This window comes from Erigeron canadensis, chromosome 8 (assembly GCF_010389155.1).
Source record: "Erigeron canadensis isolate Cc75 chromosome 8, C_canadensis_v1, whole genome shotgun sequence".
Lineage (NCBI taxonomy): Eukaryota > Viridiplantae > Streptophyta > Magnoliopsida > Asterales > Asteraceae > Erigeron > Erigeron canadensis.
In genome coordinates this window covers 35,880,485-35,895,603 of record NC_057768.1, presented here as the reverse complement: position 1 = coordinate 35,895,603, position 15,119 = coordinate 35,880,485, and the positions used below count along the sequence as shown (strand labels likewise).

At 34.5% G+C, this 15,119-nt stretch overlaps 2 protein-coding genes across 2 annotated transcripts; both read left to right on the top strand.

Moving 5' to 3' along the window:
* On the top strand, positions 1-1,849 carry LOC122580633 (homeobox-leucine zipper protein HDG11-like). Its single transcript, XM_043752901.1, has 6 exons — positions 1-208; positions 296-458; positions 540-814; positions 899-988; positions 1,063-1,404; positions 1,657-1,849. The coding sequence occupies exons 1-6, from the start codon at positions 20-22 to the stop codon at positions 1,678-1,680; spliced, it is 1,083 nt and encodes a 360-aa protein (XP_043608836.1). The 5' UTR covers positions 1-19; the 3' UTR covers positions 1,681-1,849.
* A 752-nt stretch (positions 1,850-2,601) lies between these two features.
* On the top strand, positions 2,602-3,489 carry LOC122579867 (protein NDR1-like). The gene has a single exon (XM_043752129.1). It carries the CDS (start codon positions 2,702-2,704, stop codon positions 3,347-3,349), a length of 648 nt encoding a protein of 215 aa, XP_043608064.1. The 5' UTR covers positions 2,602-2,701; the 3' UTR covers positions 3,350-3,489.
* Positions 3,490-15,119: the final 11,630 nt, after the last annotated feature.

Here is a 15,119-nt window from a genome sequence, read left to right as displayed (position 1 = left end):
CTTGCTTGTACTGTGTCACATGCAGATGTACACAGAATTGCAAGCGACTACACCATTAGTTCCCAAAAGGAGCTTTGTTTTTCTTAGAACTTGTAAACAAATTGATCAATCGACTTGGGTAGTTGCAGATGTTCCAATTGAACCTTCTGGGAATGTTGGTTATCCATCCGGATGTTGGATACAAGGAACAGCCGAGAGATTATCCAAGGTTTAAAAATCTTCGTTTATTTCTTTTTAGAAGAGCCAGACACACCTACTGTATAAACCAATTTACCCTGCATATTGATTTGAACAGGTCATATGGGTGGAGCATTTTAAAATTGAACATAGATCTATACCCCGCAAGATTTACAACATTCTGGGTCGTATAGGCTTGGCATTTGGAGCTGAGCGATGGGTCGCATGCCTTGAACGATCATGTGAAAGAAAATCTTACGAGATGCAGACTCTTCCTGGAGGTCCGTTCATCTATATATTCATAATCATAAACGACTAAGTGTTGATATGCATATAATAATTAACATTTAATTCACGGGCAGGTAATGAGTGTGATTACGAGATTAGATATATGATGTTGCTGGGACAAAGGATGGTTGATGCCTTCTGTCAGATCATAAGTCCTACCATTGACGATGACCCGTGGTCATTTGTTTCTGGTCCCAAGTCCTTGAAGATATATGCAACCCTCCGTGAGTCTCCTTACTATGATGATCCGAAAGAAATGGTTATAGTAGCAAGCACCACCTTTCTTCTACGTGAGTACTCTCCAGAGTTTGTCCTTGATATCCTTGGAGATGAGCGTAGGCGTCATGAGGTACTATACTAATTAAACATTCACACACACACACAGACACAATTCGTAATGGTACTCCATTTTAATTTAATCTGGTTTTCGCAGTGGGATTTGTCTGGGAGGCCTGAGGTACTCACAGATGTGGGATATTACACAACTGGCAAGAACCCTTGGAACGCTATATCTGTTTTTGAGGTATGTTGACATGCACGATCGCATGTCTTTCAGATACCTTTTATACGTGCTAACATGGACATCTGATGCAACAGATTGACGAGTCCAGCGGTCATCAGATACTCCAAGAGACTAGTGTCAACCGATCTGGATCGTTAGTGGTATGGTCCGTGGTTAAACATAGGAAATATGATGGTGGATTACCTTGCTGTCTTCCTCTCAATACATTATCAGGGTTCGCTATCAGCTCCAAAAGCCTCCAAAACACTAGAAGTAGAAGCGATACGTCTGGTGGCACATTTGTGACTCTGGGGGTACAGCTTAGGGCCGTTGGCATCAAGTCATTGGATGAACTAGACCCAAAGGCAATGCCAATGGACTTTATCAACAAATATATAAAGGAGACCCATCGCAGAGTCGTTCACCTTCTCCAGAAGGTATGTTCACGTAGTTGGCTTGTTAGAATGAGAATTCATTTACATTGTTTAAGCAAAAACTCCATTTTATTTTTTTTCACTACAGAAACACGTACAAGAGATTAATTTACCAATGTGCAGGGTCAGACAGAGTTAGCTATTAATATCCATACACAAGCATCACTTATTTAAAAATTTTATTTTGTTGATAATTCATTTTCTTCACTTAGCTTGTGGCCTAGCTAATCCTTTCATACAACGAATATTTAACAGGAGTCTGCGTGTAGATCAACTTAAAAGGAACAAGAGAAAGACTGACGGGGCGACAAGTGATAACAAGGGTCCTGGCTTCTGGTTTCATTTTTTTTTATTTATGAATCGCTACACTTATTAACAGTAACTTTTGGGTCTTAGCATGAACCAAGTAGTTTTGTCTTCCTCTGACGTACTGAGCTTGCAGTTAGTTGTAAAGAATTTAATCTATTTTTCTTCAATTCGCTTGGGTCTTACCATCTATCAACGTACTATTCCCCGTTTTTCTTCTTTGTTTGAAGTTTTTTCAGTTGATGTTGATGCAGGGCTTGTATTACTATTTCCCTACTTAATAATGCCTATCTAACATGTGTTGTTATTAAATATTGGGTTATCGTTTAGTCGTTTTTGAGGAGTTCGAACCATACAGACAAAGTTCAAGGTATTGTAGGAATATTGGTTTGTAAAGCATCTTGGCTCATTTAATTTCCAAAGACAAAAAAAAAAAAAAAAAAAAAAAAAAAAAAGGGTCAGCAGCAATATAAAGTAGCCTTTTTATTCTGAACTAGCTAGTTCTTGTATGCTAAACGTGAAATGAATGTTTGTAGTTGTGGACTGCAGTCTGCAGATAGTATCTTAATGTTTGTGGGTTCATTAGAGTCAGTATCTTCATGATCAATCATTTAAACATGATTTATAAAATAATAGGAGTAACATAAAGTATTACTAACAAGATACTCAACATGAGTCAATAATAAAAATTACATAATAATATTTTTATTTTACACTGCATACTGTTAATAAATATTTTTTTATTAATATGTCAAGCTCTTAAAAAATGGACGAAGTTAATGTTGATTACTTATGTTTGTAAATTACTAGGATATTTCCCCATACATGGGTAGAATTTTACATTGAAATAGAAATGGTATCAAATAGTCAACCCAACAACCCACCTGAGTCAAGTAGTCAACACTCCACACCAACAAAAATCCCTTTCATCTTCTTCAATCCAGACACTTTACTCTCCACACATAGCACAATAAACCAAAAAAAATCAAAAACTATGTCCGATTACAACACCCAAAACAACAGCGGAACAGCCTGTTTCCGCTGTTGTTTTAGTTTCGTCCTAACTCTAGGACTTACGGCCCTCTTTATGTGGCTAAGTCTACGTACTTCAAATCCAGTATTATCAATCCAAGATGTTTACATTCCGGCCTTAAACAAAACCTTGAACTCCACATCTTACCAATCCATTTACCTCGATATCAAACTCGATAACGAAAATAAGGACAAAGGTATTTACTATGATCAAATTAACATCACTATACGATACCATGATCAAATAAATGCTACTAAACCTAGCCAAAATATTCCTATATCGAATTACACGATACCCGGGTTTTATCAAGGTCATAAAAAACATACTCGGAGAAAAAACTGGACGGATACTCATGGGCTATTGCCATTAGATGGAATGGCGATATTTCGGGTTGACTTAATGACTGGGATTCGGTTTAAGATATTGTTTTGGAAGACCAAGAAACATAGGATTAATGTTGGTGCTGATTTTGAAGTTAGTGATAAAGGTCAGAAAGTGCAAAAGAAAGGTACAAGGTTGAAATCCGGTGTACCGGGGTTGTTTTCCGGTCATTCTCCTGGAGCTTCGTTATTGGTTGGTTTTATTACTTTCGAATTGGTGTTTTTTTAAATATTTTATTTAAATAGATGTAGATTGGTTTTACGTTTTAGACTTGACAACAATTTGGTGTCTTGTATTTGTAGTTGTGTTTATATTAATTGTTAATTCATTACAGTATAATGATTATGAAGTGGTTGTTAATTTGTTATTATTTCAGAAAAGTGCTCGTTATGCTGGGCAATTGTATTTGACTATTTTGGATGGGATATTTAAGCTATTTAGTACTCATATTAGATTTATTTAGTGTTTTGTCTAAATTATTGTTGTTTATAACCTAAAAGTTGTTAACTCTTTATGGATGTGTTTAACAATTATTTGAAAAATGATAAATGTGCCTAAGCCTAAATATATGTTTAACAAATAAAGATTGACACATGACATGTTTAATGGTAAAAATTATTATATATATATATATATATATATGAAATCTATGTGTCAAAGCTTAAAATCAACTGGGTTGGATCAGTGGTTGGAGCCCTTCCATCTAGAAACAGAGGTCATAGGTTCGATCCCCATGCTCAGCAAGGCTGGAGGTCCTTTTCAACCCTTGGTAGAACCTGAAAGCAACCTCTCTATTTTTGGTAGGGTTAAGACTGTCTATATATCAACCTCCCCCATATACCGTCGAAGACGGTATTGGAACCAAAACTCGTAAAAGACAGCATTGAGAGTTACTATTTTATGTGTCAAAGCTTGAATGAATTAGACATACTTTTAAACACATGTACTAGTTACATCCATCAATATTTTTATTTGAAGTATTGTTTGATTTCTCTTTTTACATACATGTCATGTCATTTTATATGACATATTGTCCACACTCTAACTTAAACATAGTATAGTATTTATATGTAAAATTAGTTTTTAGACTTTATTAATTCTTAGCTAGAAGTGGTTAAAAGTTTAAGGGTAGGTTACGTTACCTCGGTCAAAAACTCTTGGTTTCATTTTTATTTTCACGAAATTACATTTTCATCCTTAACTTTGGACCCCTGTCAACATCTTTGGTCCAAAGCTGTTGACGGAGTGTTAATTTTTTTAAAGTAAAAGTGTTGACTTTTGGACCCAAAAAATCTAGTGAGACCCAATATCAAGGATGAACAGCGTAAATATATGAAGATAAAATGAAACTTGTAATTTTGACCGAACATAAGGACAAAATTTGTAATTTGACCAAAGTTTTGTAACAAGTTTTAATTTGTTACATTTATAAGGATACCGACCTCATAGACTCATAATAACATTATTTCAATACTAGCATGGTACTCGCGCGTTGCAGCGGATACCATTGACAGGGTTTAGATGTTGTTATTATCGCAAACAGTATAGGTAGGCAATAAATTAAATAAGACACAAGGTCGTGGTCCTTGGTGGCTAATGTATGGTATTATACCAACTCTATACAAATTCAAAAAATTTAATTCAAGAAATAATGAAATGTAAGTAGCACACTTACTTGGCTCAGTTAGTCAGTTGTGAGTTAACAACAATGATACAACAAAAAATGACCATATATTAACAAATAAACAATGACTATTTGTATGTAACCTTACCACCTCATAACAAATGCATATAAAAAATAGAATCAAAAGGGAGCGAGCAAGTCCATGATGTGTTTGCATTGAGAAGAACAAAACATTTCATACAAATCTCCAAATAAAACAATCCATATTTGTATTTAAACACAAATATTATGAAAAACATTATATAAAAACAAAAATAACCTAAGACATTCAAAACCAATTCTACCCACCCTTAATACATGCTCGGTGCTTGCAAACATGTGCAGTATAGAAATCAAAATTGGACCAAGGCCTTTACACCATTGCTCACAACCTTGAGTAAGTGCAGTAAAGAGATCAAACTTGTTCCTAAACTGCTCACAAACCGTAACTGCTCACAACCTCTTGCTGTTTACTTTGTTATCTTATATGCTAACATGCATCCCTGTTGGATTTTGGAATAGAAATCCATTTTGCTAAACAGTTAGAATCACAATCTAATACCCAAAAAACACAAGGAATGTTACCTTTACTTGCCTTATCCTAAATGACTTGTATCCACTTCCATATGCACATCACTAAAAACAGAAGAGTCGACATCTTATTTCCATTACTGAGCTGTTACAGTTTGTAGTCCAAAAATGCATTGTACATGTATATGATAATACATTAATACAGAATTTTAAAAAATAGCTACATATAAAGTATAAAGTTAAAAAGATTTGACGAACACTTACACTTGTTGAGATTTCCAGACCTTGTGTGAGTGTGTGCATATCTAGCTTTAATGTAAGACGTATCCTATCAGTGTAGTTGGCTTTTATGGCCTTCTCATATAGTTTCGACAACTTGTCAATAGAGGGTCTTCGGACATACTTTATGCATATCAATATCCAGTTCCAATATCAATAAAACGAAGTATACACAAAACAAACCAAACATTCTCAGAAGAGCGACAATAGATCAATGGCGCTAGACCCACCATCTTCCGAGAACTTTTCACTGTTAAGAGACTGACTGAAAAACAACAAACTACAAGCATTATACCATAATCAGGAACTACTTATTGAAATAAAGGGGAAAAAAGCCACCATATAATTAATTCAAACAATCAATTAACAATGACTATATAAACGATGTACACTTAACTACACACTTGAATCCAATTTACACATATACGAGTAATAAATTAATTCAAATAACTAAAAAAGATTTAAAAAACCGATAAAAAGAAGCAAAAAACATTGTACCATAAAGGAACTTACGTCATGTAAATGGTATAGACTATAGAGTATCGAGATTTCACATGAATTATTTAAGACCTATTCACATTACTGTAATGTATACATTGTAATACAATATATGTTTTAATCCATACATACCATAACACACTTTTGAGAAATTAATTTAAAGAGTCAATCTTGAAGTTTTATAAAAAAGAACCCGATCAAGTCCTTACCGTAGCAATAACAGTGTAGGATGTGCATAAACGGAAAAGATCGCGGCACTGTGGTGATGGTGCACCGTTAAACCCTAACCAGAACAGATCTAGTACTCGATTAACGGCGCCGGTGCTTTACCCAAATCACAACATCTGAATCCATGGCGGCGATGGTGGTGGTGATGGTGCAACGTTCAACAGGAATCAAAACAGATCTATTACCCGATTAACGGCGGTGGCGCTTTACCCGAATCACAACAGCTGAGTGTGCGGTTGAAAGAAACGATTCGAGGCTGCAAAGAGGCAGAGATTGAGATTGGTGGCTGTTTGTGCGTGAATCGGTGAATCGCAAGGGTATTGTATGAATGAGGGTTATATGGGTGGAAGGGTATTTTGGATATTTCCCCCTGTGTAATTTTAACAGGGGTTATATTTTTTAACAAGTAGTATAGATTATTTGTAAGTATTAAACTGAAATTGTTACATCTATTTTATCTTTTCTAGGTTAAAGTAATACGAGTAATTTTCTGCAATATCGCATTTAGCAAAAGTCAAATTAAGTAATTGAGTTTTTTTACGATAAGCATTTTTAATGTAACAAATATCACGGGAAAGGGTAATTATATTATTATTTTTGATTAAACATCAAAAATATAATTTTCCCTAATATATTTTTTTACTATTACCAAAATTATGGTCAATGACCTTCTTGAAATTTATTTAAAAAAAGAGAAATGAAATGATAAGATAAGATGATAAAATAATTTTGTATGTTATTGTATAATTATTTTTAAAAATGGGGGTTGTGATAAATTTTATAAAGATGTATAGATATTTGTTAATGATTTAATATCTTTAAAAAGTAATTCCTGGTTTTAATATTGCATGGGATCTCTTGAAAATTAAATTTGCTAACATGCGTGCATCTTTTTTATTTGTCATTATTAAAGGTGAATTATATATAATTATATATGTTTAAAATATCAAATACAAGAACAGAAACACTGGGACATACCCCATGTGTTATATACTAGTATACTACTTACTAAAATACTATCAATGCTATTCGACTATATTCGAAGACAATACAGTTGATTTTACAACATAGTAATCATTCATCAAACCTCTGTTTGTACAATTTAATAGCATCTTTTCCATTTTTAATAAGTTTACTAGTTCTAATACCCATACGATGTACGGTAGCTATATATATTGTATCATAAAGAATTTCAAATATGCCTCAATGTAAATCGATTATTGAAGCTAAATTATAAACAATAATGATAAATATAATTATGTTTAGTTAGAATTTTAGATTTATTAAATTTTTATAAACCACATCAAAATCAGAACTTGTAAACAGTGAATCGTGGCAATTAAATAGCCTTATGATTTTGGATTGTAAACTCAAATTTTTAATTGAAGTCTACATGTTAATAACTTATTATAATCAATATAAGTAATAGGAAGTGAAAATTTTAAAAAATAATAATAAAAAAGACAATTAATTAATGAGATCAATTAAGGTTATAATGTCTTTTGTATTAATAAGACGAGTTAGAGTTTATATCTAAGTCTAATAAGAAAATTGAACCTATATACAACTAAAAAAAACTAATTTAACAAAATAAATAATTAAAAAGGGCACTTGTCGATCAAGAATTACGCCACTTGTCGTTTCAATAACATGTTAATCATGTTTTAGTTTATTGGTAGATATCGATGGTTTATTTATATGGTATTAATATATTTTATTCTTTAATTTTATTTGTTGTTAATACGATTTAGTAATTATAAAAAACAAGTCAGTGTTGATACTCTTTAACTATATATCTTTATATTATTTTTTAAATCAAATGTCTCCATATCTGTGTCAATAACACATATCAACCACCACCGATCTCCATGTAACCTAAACAATTTTGTTGTTCTCTTAGAGTCTGTCGGCTGAAATACACGAAACAAAGATACAAAAACTAAATTGGTTTTCTTGGTCGAGAGAATCAAAATCCTTAATTTATTCGAACGGAACAAACGAAAATTAAACATATGCAAACAAAGTGTTTGGGATTTGGTTGATTCAAGATCTAGCAATCATTCGTATAGCTATCCTTGAATCCGTTCTTCATTCAATCCATAATATGTGTAACAGTAGTCAAGCTAATTATTTACCATTTATGTTAATTAATTGTATACTATACATGATATGCGATTATACTCTTCTTAGCGTTTATTTGTGATTATATATAAATTCTAATCGCAGACGAGAGGTGGTACTAAAAGGGGCACGAGGGGTAAATGCCCCTCTCGAAATTGATATTTTACCATGAATTTTTTTAAATTTTATTATAAATTTTGCCCCTTTTGTATATGTTTTTCGTGAAATTTTCAATTGTTACGCTTGCATTGGACTAGGAATAGGGATAGGAATTTGAGTAAAACTCTCGAGAAAATATTTAAGTATAATCATATGTCCGCGCGATGCCGCTGGTGATGGGACGGTGGAGACGGGTGGTGGTGACGGCGACGGTGTTGATAATGGCGTAATATTGTAGTTATTTTAACGGTTGAGAGATGTATGTTTTTAATAATTTCATTAAGAGTATTATAGGAGTATTAGGTGAATGATATTAAGTTAGTAAATAAAAGAAATGTGTAGTTTGGGTAGATCAAGTTCTTATTTGATAAATAAGTTGGCTAAACGTTTTATAAGGTAGTTAAGATAAGATATAGATACATTGTTTTTTACTAGTAATATACAGACATGGTTCCTTCAAGTTTGTTGACATTGTTTCCCAGTTAAGAAGGAAATCTCACACCATATAAACTAATAAAAGCCTTGATGATCTCATGTCATCATTGATCATCATTAATTAGGATAAAAATAAATGGAATGCTTGCTATATTGATTCATTTTTTGGTCTAATACGTTCATATGTACAAGAGTCGTCGACGGTTCAACTTAAAACCAACAAGAGGAAGAGCTCATGTGGGAGGAGGTGGCACCTCTGGTAGCCATGATGAGCGGAGGTGATAATCATCAGGGTTTGGAGCAGACTGCTGGGGTGTTTTGGGACTGCTATGAGCGCTTTCAACGGATGTGGGAGGAGCGGTTGCAGCGGAAGGCAAGGACGGATGAGGGACCTTATAACTCACCTAAGGATGCTATGGGGAGAGCTTATAACCAGGGTGTGGAGGGTTTTGTTCGGGTGTTTTGGTACTGCTATGAGCGCTATCAGCTAATGTGGGAGGAATTGTTACAGCGGGCGGAGGCAAGGACTAATGAGTTGGCACCTTATAATAATCCGCCTATGGATGATATGAATCAGGTTGCGGAGAATGGACATTGACACGTCAGCTGGTATTAATTAAGGTTGATCAATGGACATGGCGATGATGGTTAAACTGATGCTGGGAGCTAGCACTCTTGGTTTCATCAAATTATGAGTATCTACTCTTATGGCGCGTTTGTTTCACAGATTTTGAAGGAATTGGGTGGAATTGGAATGAGATTTCTTTTCGTTTGCTTGTTTGGTTGCTAATATAGGAAGGAATTTAATTGAGTGAAAACATTCCATCCATTAGATGAATCTGATTCTTTGGGTATGTGTGATTGATTATAATTCCATCAAAACTTGAATCTAAAAAAAGACTATATTCTCCTTACAAATATCATCCTCTTCATCTAGACTGACGACTCCAACTTCCAGAGAACTTCCGGCTAACCTGTAACCAACCTCCGGCCAAGCTTTCTATGCCATCACCACCACACTTGACCACTGGTGTCCAAATAAACAGCCATATGATTCCAACTTAAACACTACAAGAAATTATTAACCATAAAGTAAAGAGGAGAAACTTGTACACACCAACACTTTGATTCCGACCAGCCAACCTCTGGCCAGCCAGCCCCCAACTCTTTCAATTTCAGTCATTCAAATCCATTACCGCACCGTCGTCGTTCACAACCGCTGTCTCGCCATCATCACTGACAGCCATAGTCGCTTACAACCACCGCTGTAAAGCCATAAATATAGGGTGACTTATTATTTGATTTAATTGTTTGTTCTCTTCAAAGATGATGGGAAAAAAAAGACAGAAAAATCAAGAGGAAATGAATGATGGTGATGGTCTGTTGGAAAGCAGGAAATGTCATAAAAGCAAAAGTTAGGAGGGTTAGGTAGAAAAAATATTCTGCGAACCAAACGCAACCTTATTTATAATTTGCTGTTTGCCTATGAGGTCACTTTATTTACACCAACTTTTGGGTCTACCATGAATTTATTAGTCTACTTGAACTATATATATATATATATATATATATATATATATATATATATATATATATATATATATATATATATATATATATATATATTATTATGCATGTCTCTTCCAATCCTGTGTATGCCTGGCAAAATACCGGACCGAAATAAGAGACCCAAAATGGTTACTAGAATCGGGTAATGTGGGTAATTTGCAGGGAAACCTGAATTTGTATACCAACTTGTCCCCTTACCCTTTCAAAGCGGTTGGTATTATGTTTTGATAGGGCATCGTGCATTCGTGCTATACTCGTATTATATTGTTCTATGATACTTGACTCTTATCTACGTAGTAGTTTCAAAACGCTATTGCTATGGTTTTGAAACCAAAAAAAAATGTACTTGTTAATTATAAATAGCTAATGTATGAGTGGAAGTATTTTCACCAGAAAAAGCTATTGTAAGTTTATCTTGTTGCTATGTATATCTTGAGCAAAGAGTGCAAATATATAGGGTCTATCGTGTAAGCTTTCATTAAAAGACTTTGGTTGTCATCTCAGTACGTACATATGTGATGCAAGTCTGAAAGCCTAGCTACTTGTTGTCAATTGATATAGATCTGGTTAATCCACTAAATAGTTACTTATATGTTGTTGGTTTAAAAGAAGATTATCATATCTTGTTTCTTACATTAAAATGGGGTGTTTTGTGAAAGATGTGTCAGCTAACTCTTGAATCATGTCTTCATCAATTTCTGGTTATATTTTGTAAACAAAAAACATCGAGTTAACTAATACAGGAATCACTAAACAGAAGGAACTTATGCTTGGAATTGTGTTAAAAGAAATTAAAAATGTTAAAAGCGATTTATGAGAGTTCTTTCTAGAATCCGAAAGAGAGTACTTGGGTTCTCCCAATAACTAAAAAGTTTAGCATGCCTGAATCTAACTGGGGTTCGCGGTGGTGGAGGGGCTGGATCGGAAAAAAGAACGATTCCCCTTGACACACACCAACCCGAAAATCACCATTAACACACACTGAAAGCTCAAATTACATCTTTACATGAAAACCCCTTATATGAGCAACATAAGCGAATGTATAGTTTTTTTTTCTTTCTTTTCTTTGGTTCTTATCAATGTTAGTAATACTGGTGTTAGGGGTCCACCTGAGTGAGTTGACATAAGATATATACAACTTTTTGGTGGTATATGCATTTTGAGTATAGGTAGAGATGACCAATGAGGTCCAACTGGTGGTCATTTTGATATCACCCAGGAGGACTGGCTTACAGTGGCATGATCCACTCGATTTAGGACCTCATGTTCACCCTGTAAACTTCAATTTGGATTCAGTGATGGTTTAATTTTAATTCTAATTTTTTTCTCCCAAAACCTCGTCTTTGACGAGATTGTGTACTGTTGTTGTTCTCAAGAACCATGCCACACATATTTGTATCTGATCTAATCAGGTTTGGGATTGGAGAGCAATGCTCACTATTTTCATGAACATGACAGGTGAAACTGGGACGAATCCCCCTGATTTTGGTTTAAAATTTGGTTTAAAAATTTTGAGCAAACACTTGGAAAATGTGTTGCCAATCAAGAAACAAGATATGATACAAAGATACCAAGAGCCCATAAAAAGCATCACAACAAAAGTAAGTTGCATTTATGGCAAAACATAGGAATACCACATAAACAGACCTCTGGTCCAAATTTTGTTGTTGAAACCTGGAATCCAACTCACTTGAAAATTACGGATCATAAAGATACAGACTAAATTCAGGAGCACGTTAACTTGTAATTCTTATCGTATACCCACTTGCCTCAAAATTTCAAGCAGGAATAAAAGCATGTTAACACGACGTTGAGAAAGCAAGTAAACATGTGTTGATGCATCTGATTCGCATGGTTTCCCTACAGTGCCAGAATCGCGATGGGAGACCATGGTTGCTGCAAATTCCATAACTTGTGTCATCACCAATCGACAAGTAATAGCTTCGATCAACAAAGCATTTCTAATGAGGAGCCCGTCTTTTGCCTGTTTAAAGTAGGCAGCTCTTCGATCCCCATCTACGTCTACTGTGATCTGCAGAGCATCACGATAGATACACCCTCTAACTCATACACAAAACAGGTGGGTAAGGTAACGTGTCAGTGCAAGTTGTGTATAAACGGTGTCACAAATGAGAAGGTTATATATGTTAAAAACAGGGCTAATGGTCAAGATCCACTTTTACAGTTTTACTGACTAAGATAACACACATTTAAATCTACATGAAACAACAACCAACTTTCTATTTATTACCAATCATAGCAACATTGATGAGAAGTGAGTCAACCTACTGGTTGTGAGTTGTTGGAACTCAAGTTTCATACATTTGCAAACTGCATTGGTACTTGGACAAATTTGTCAACAGTGTCAAGATATATATAGAAATTATGTGTGTGGTTATGTTCACAACAAAGGCCTACTTCTTTTTTGCTTCATACATGTTCATGTGAGTGAAGTAAGATTAACGTGCAGCCTCTCCTTTCCTGTATAAAGCATGATGTTCACAAAATTGCAAAGATTATGTATCAATAACACGGACCCTAAATAGTGAGCAGCCTGAAGGAAGTGTTTAAGTCCAATAAGGTTGTTAACCTGGATCCTATAGCTCTAAGAACAGCATGTTGACTAAACCACAAACAAGTGACGCGTACCAAGTCTCAGCCTTATAACTAATGGGCACATACTACGAGAGATGAAAAGACTAAAAGTGTATACCTCTGCGTTTCATACAAAACTAGCATGTTGACTTAGATGGCTAGATCTTAGATGTTGACATATTGGACACATACCAACAGGGATGCAAAACACTAAAGTTGAGATTAAGTTAAACCTTTTCACTCGATGCAAAGGTTCTGACTTGCAATGACGACATAAACGGGTATATAAAAAGAACAGTACAAGTAGTAGAAGTACATATGATATATGACATAATTTTGAAGATAAGCAATACGACAAGACCAAATCATTAATCTTCTCAACTACCAAGCAGAAATAGTATTCCACATATCAAATGCCAATAATCCATTTGAGAATTAGTGAGTAGCATCTTGTATACAAACCAAGATACCAACAACTAGATCAAAATACCAAGAGACAGATATTGTTAGACCTTAATAACAAAGTTCACAAAAGGAGGCCTACAAAGTTTAATCAGTCTGCATCTTCATTTTCCTATGGCCCTGCAAAGTGCTGCTGCAAAAGCAGCTCCCAAAGATCAAAAAAGCGACCATGGCAATACCAAAACATATCAACTATCTGCTTCAAGGTTGGGCCCTGTTGGCTGTTAGAGGGTCCAGCCTCATCACTACCGTAGGCACCAAAGTCAAGAAATTAACCAGAGACATAGTTAAAAGCGAAGATTTAGACATGATTATATTAGTACGTAATTTATAAAACACTTGCAGTGATATATGAATGTTGTTTAAATCCTACTACTAAAATACTTCACTGAAGAGCCACTGGCCTTTTCAAATAATTAAAAGGCTGTTCAATTTTGAAACTACACCACTTTTTATAGGGGTAAAATAACTAATATAAAACAAGATAAGTAAAAAAAACAAAAAATTTAGACATTTTTATAAGAAAATAACTATTGGGAAAGGAAGACGATAAGGGAATAGGATTAACACCCTATTTACAATGCCCCTTATTGACGATAAGGAACTATACAATATGGTCAATAAGAATGATGATCACTTTACATCAAAGATGACAAGTCTTGGATCAAGACTCGATGATTCAACTCGTGTACGAAAGCTCTTAAAATTATGTACCTGAGACGTTCATTCAAATTGTGGCACCAATTGAGCAATACCCGGATCTAGATAAATTGACTCTAGACGAAGCTATTGGAAGATTAAATAAAGACCTTTGAAGAAAAACAATTATTTACAAGACATGACAACGATAATGGTCGACGACATCACCATGATAATCAAGGAAGAGGAAGATATGTTCCGCCACATAACCGAAAGATACACTCATTAGCTACAATGAAGAAAAGAAATCCCCTAAAGATCAAGAAAGATTTACAAGGAATGTAAATGAAGTAAGATGCTATAATTGCAATAAACTTGGACATTATGCGTCAAATTGTCGACGAACACCTCAAAGACAACAAAGAAAAGAAACATCGAACCTTGTGACAGAAGATTTAGAACCACAATTTTTTTTGGGATTCACAAGCTTAATAACAAAACTATAAAACTAAGCCCAAATCTGAAAAGAGAGTATATATAATGTACCTGGGGCTGGGGCTGGGGATTAGCATTTTCGTTGTTATTTCTGCGCTCTGCCCTCTGAAATAAACCAGGTGAGCACAATCAATATCAGGGCAAAAAAAAAAATTAAATAAATAAATAAAAAGAGAAAACTTACCCTTAGCCGTCCTCTCTCGTGCATACAGAAAGTTTGTATTATCTCATGCTCCTTTTGAAATTGATTAGCTAGATTATCTAATCTTTCTCTTACAACGTAACCATCATTTTTTGCCATTGCACTGCAAAGTCGAAAAATAG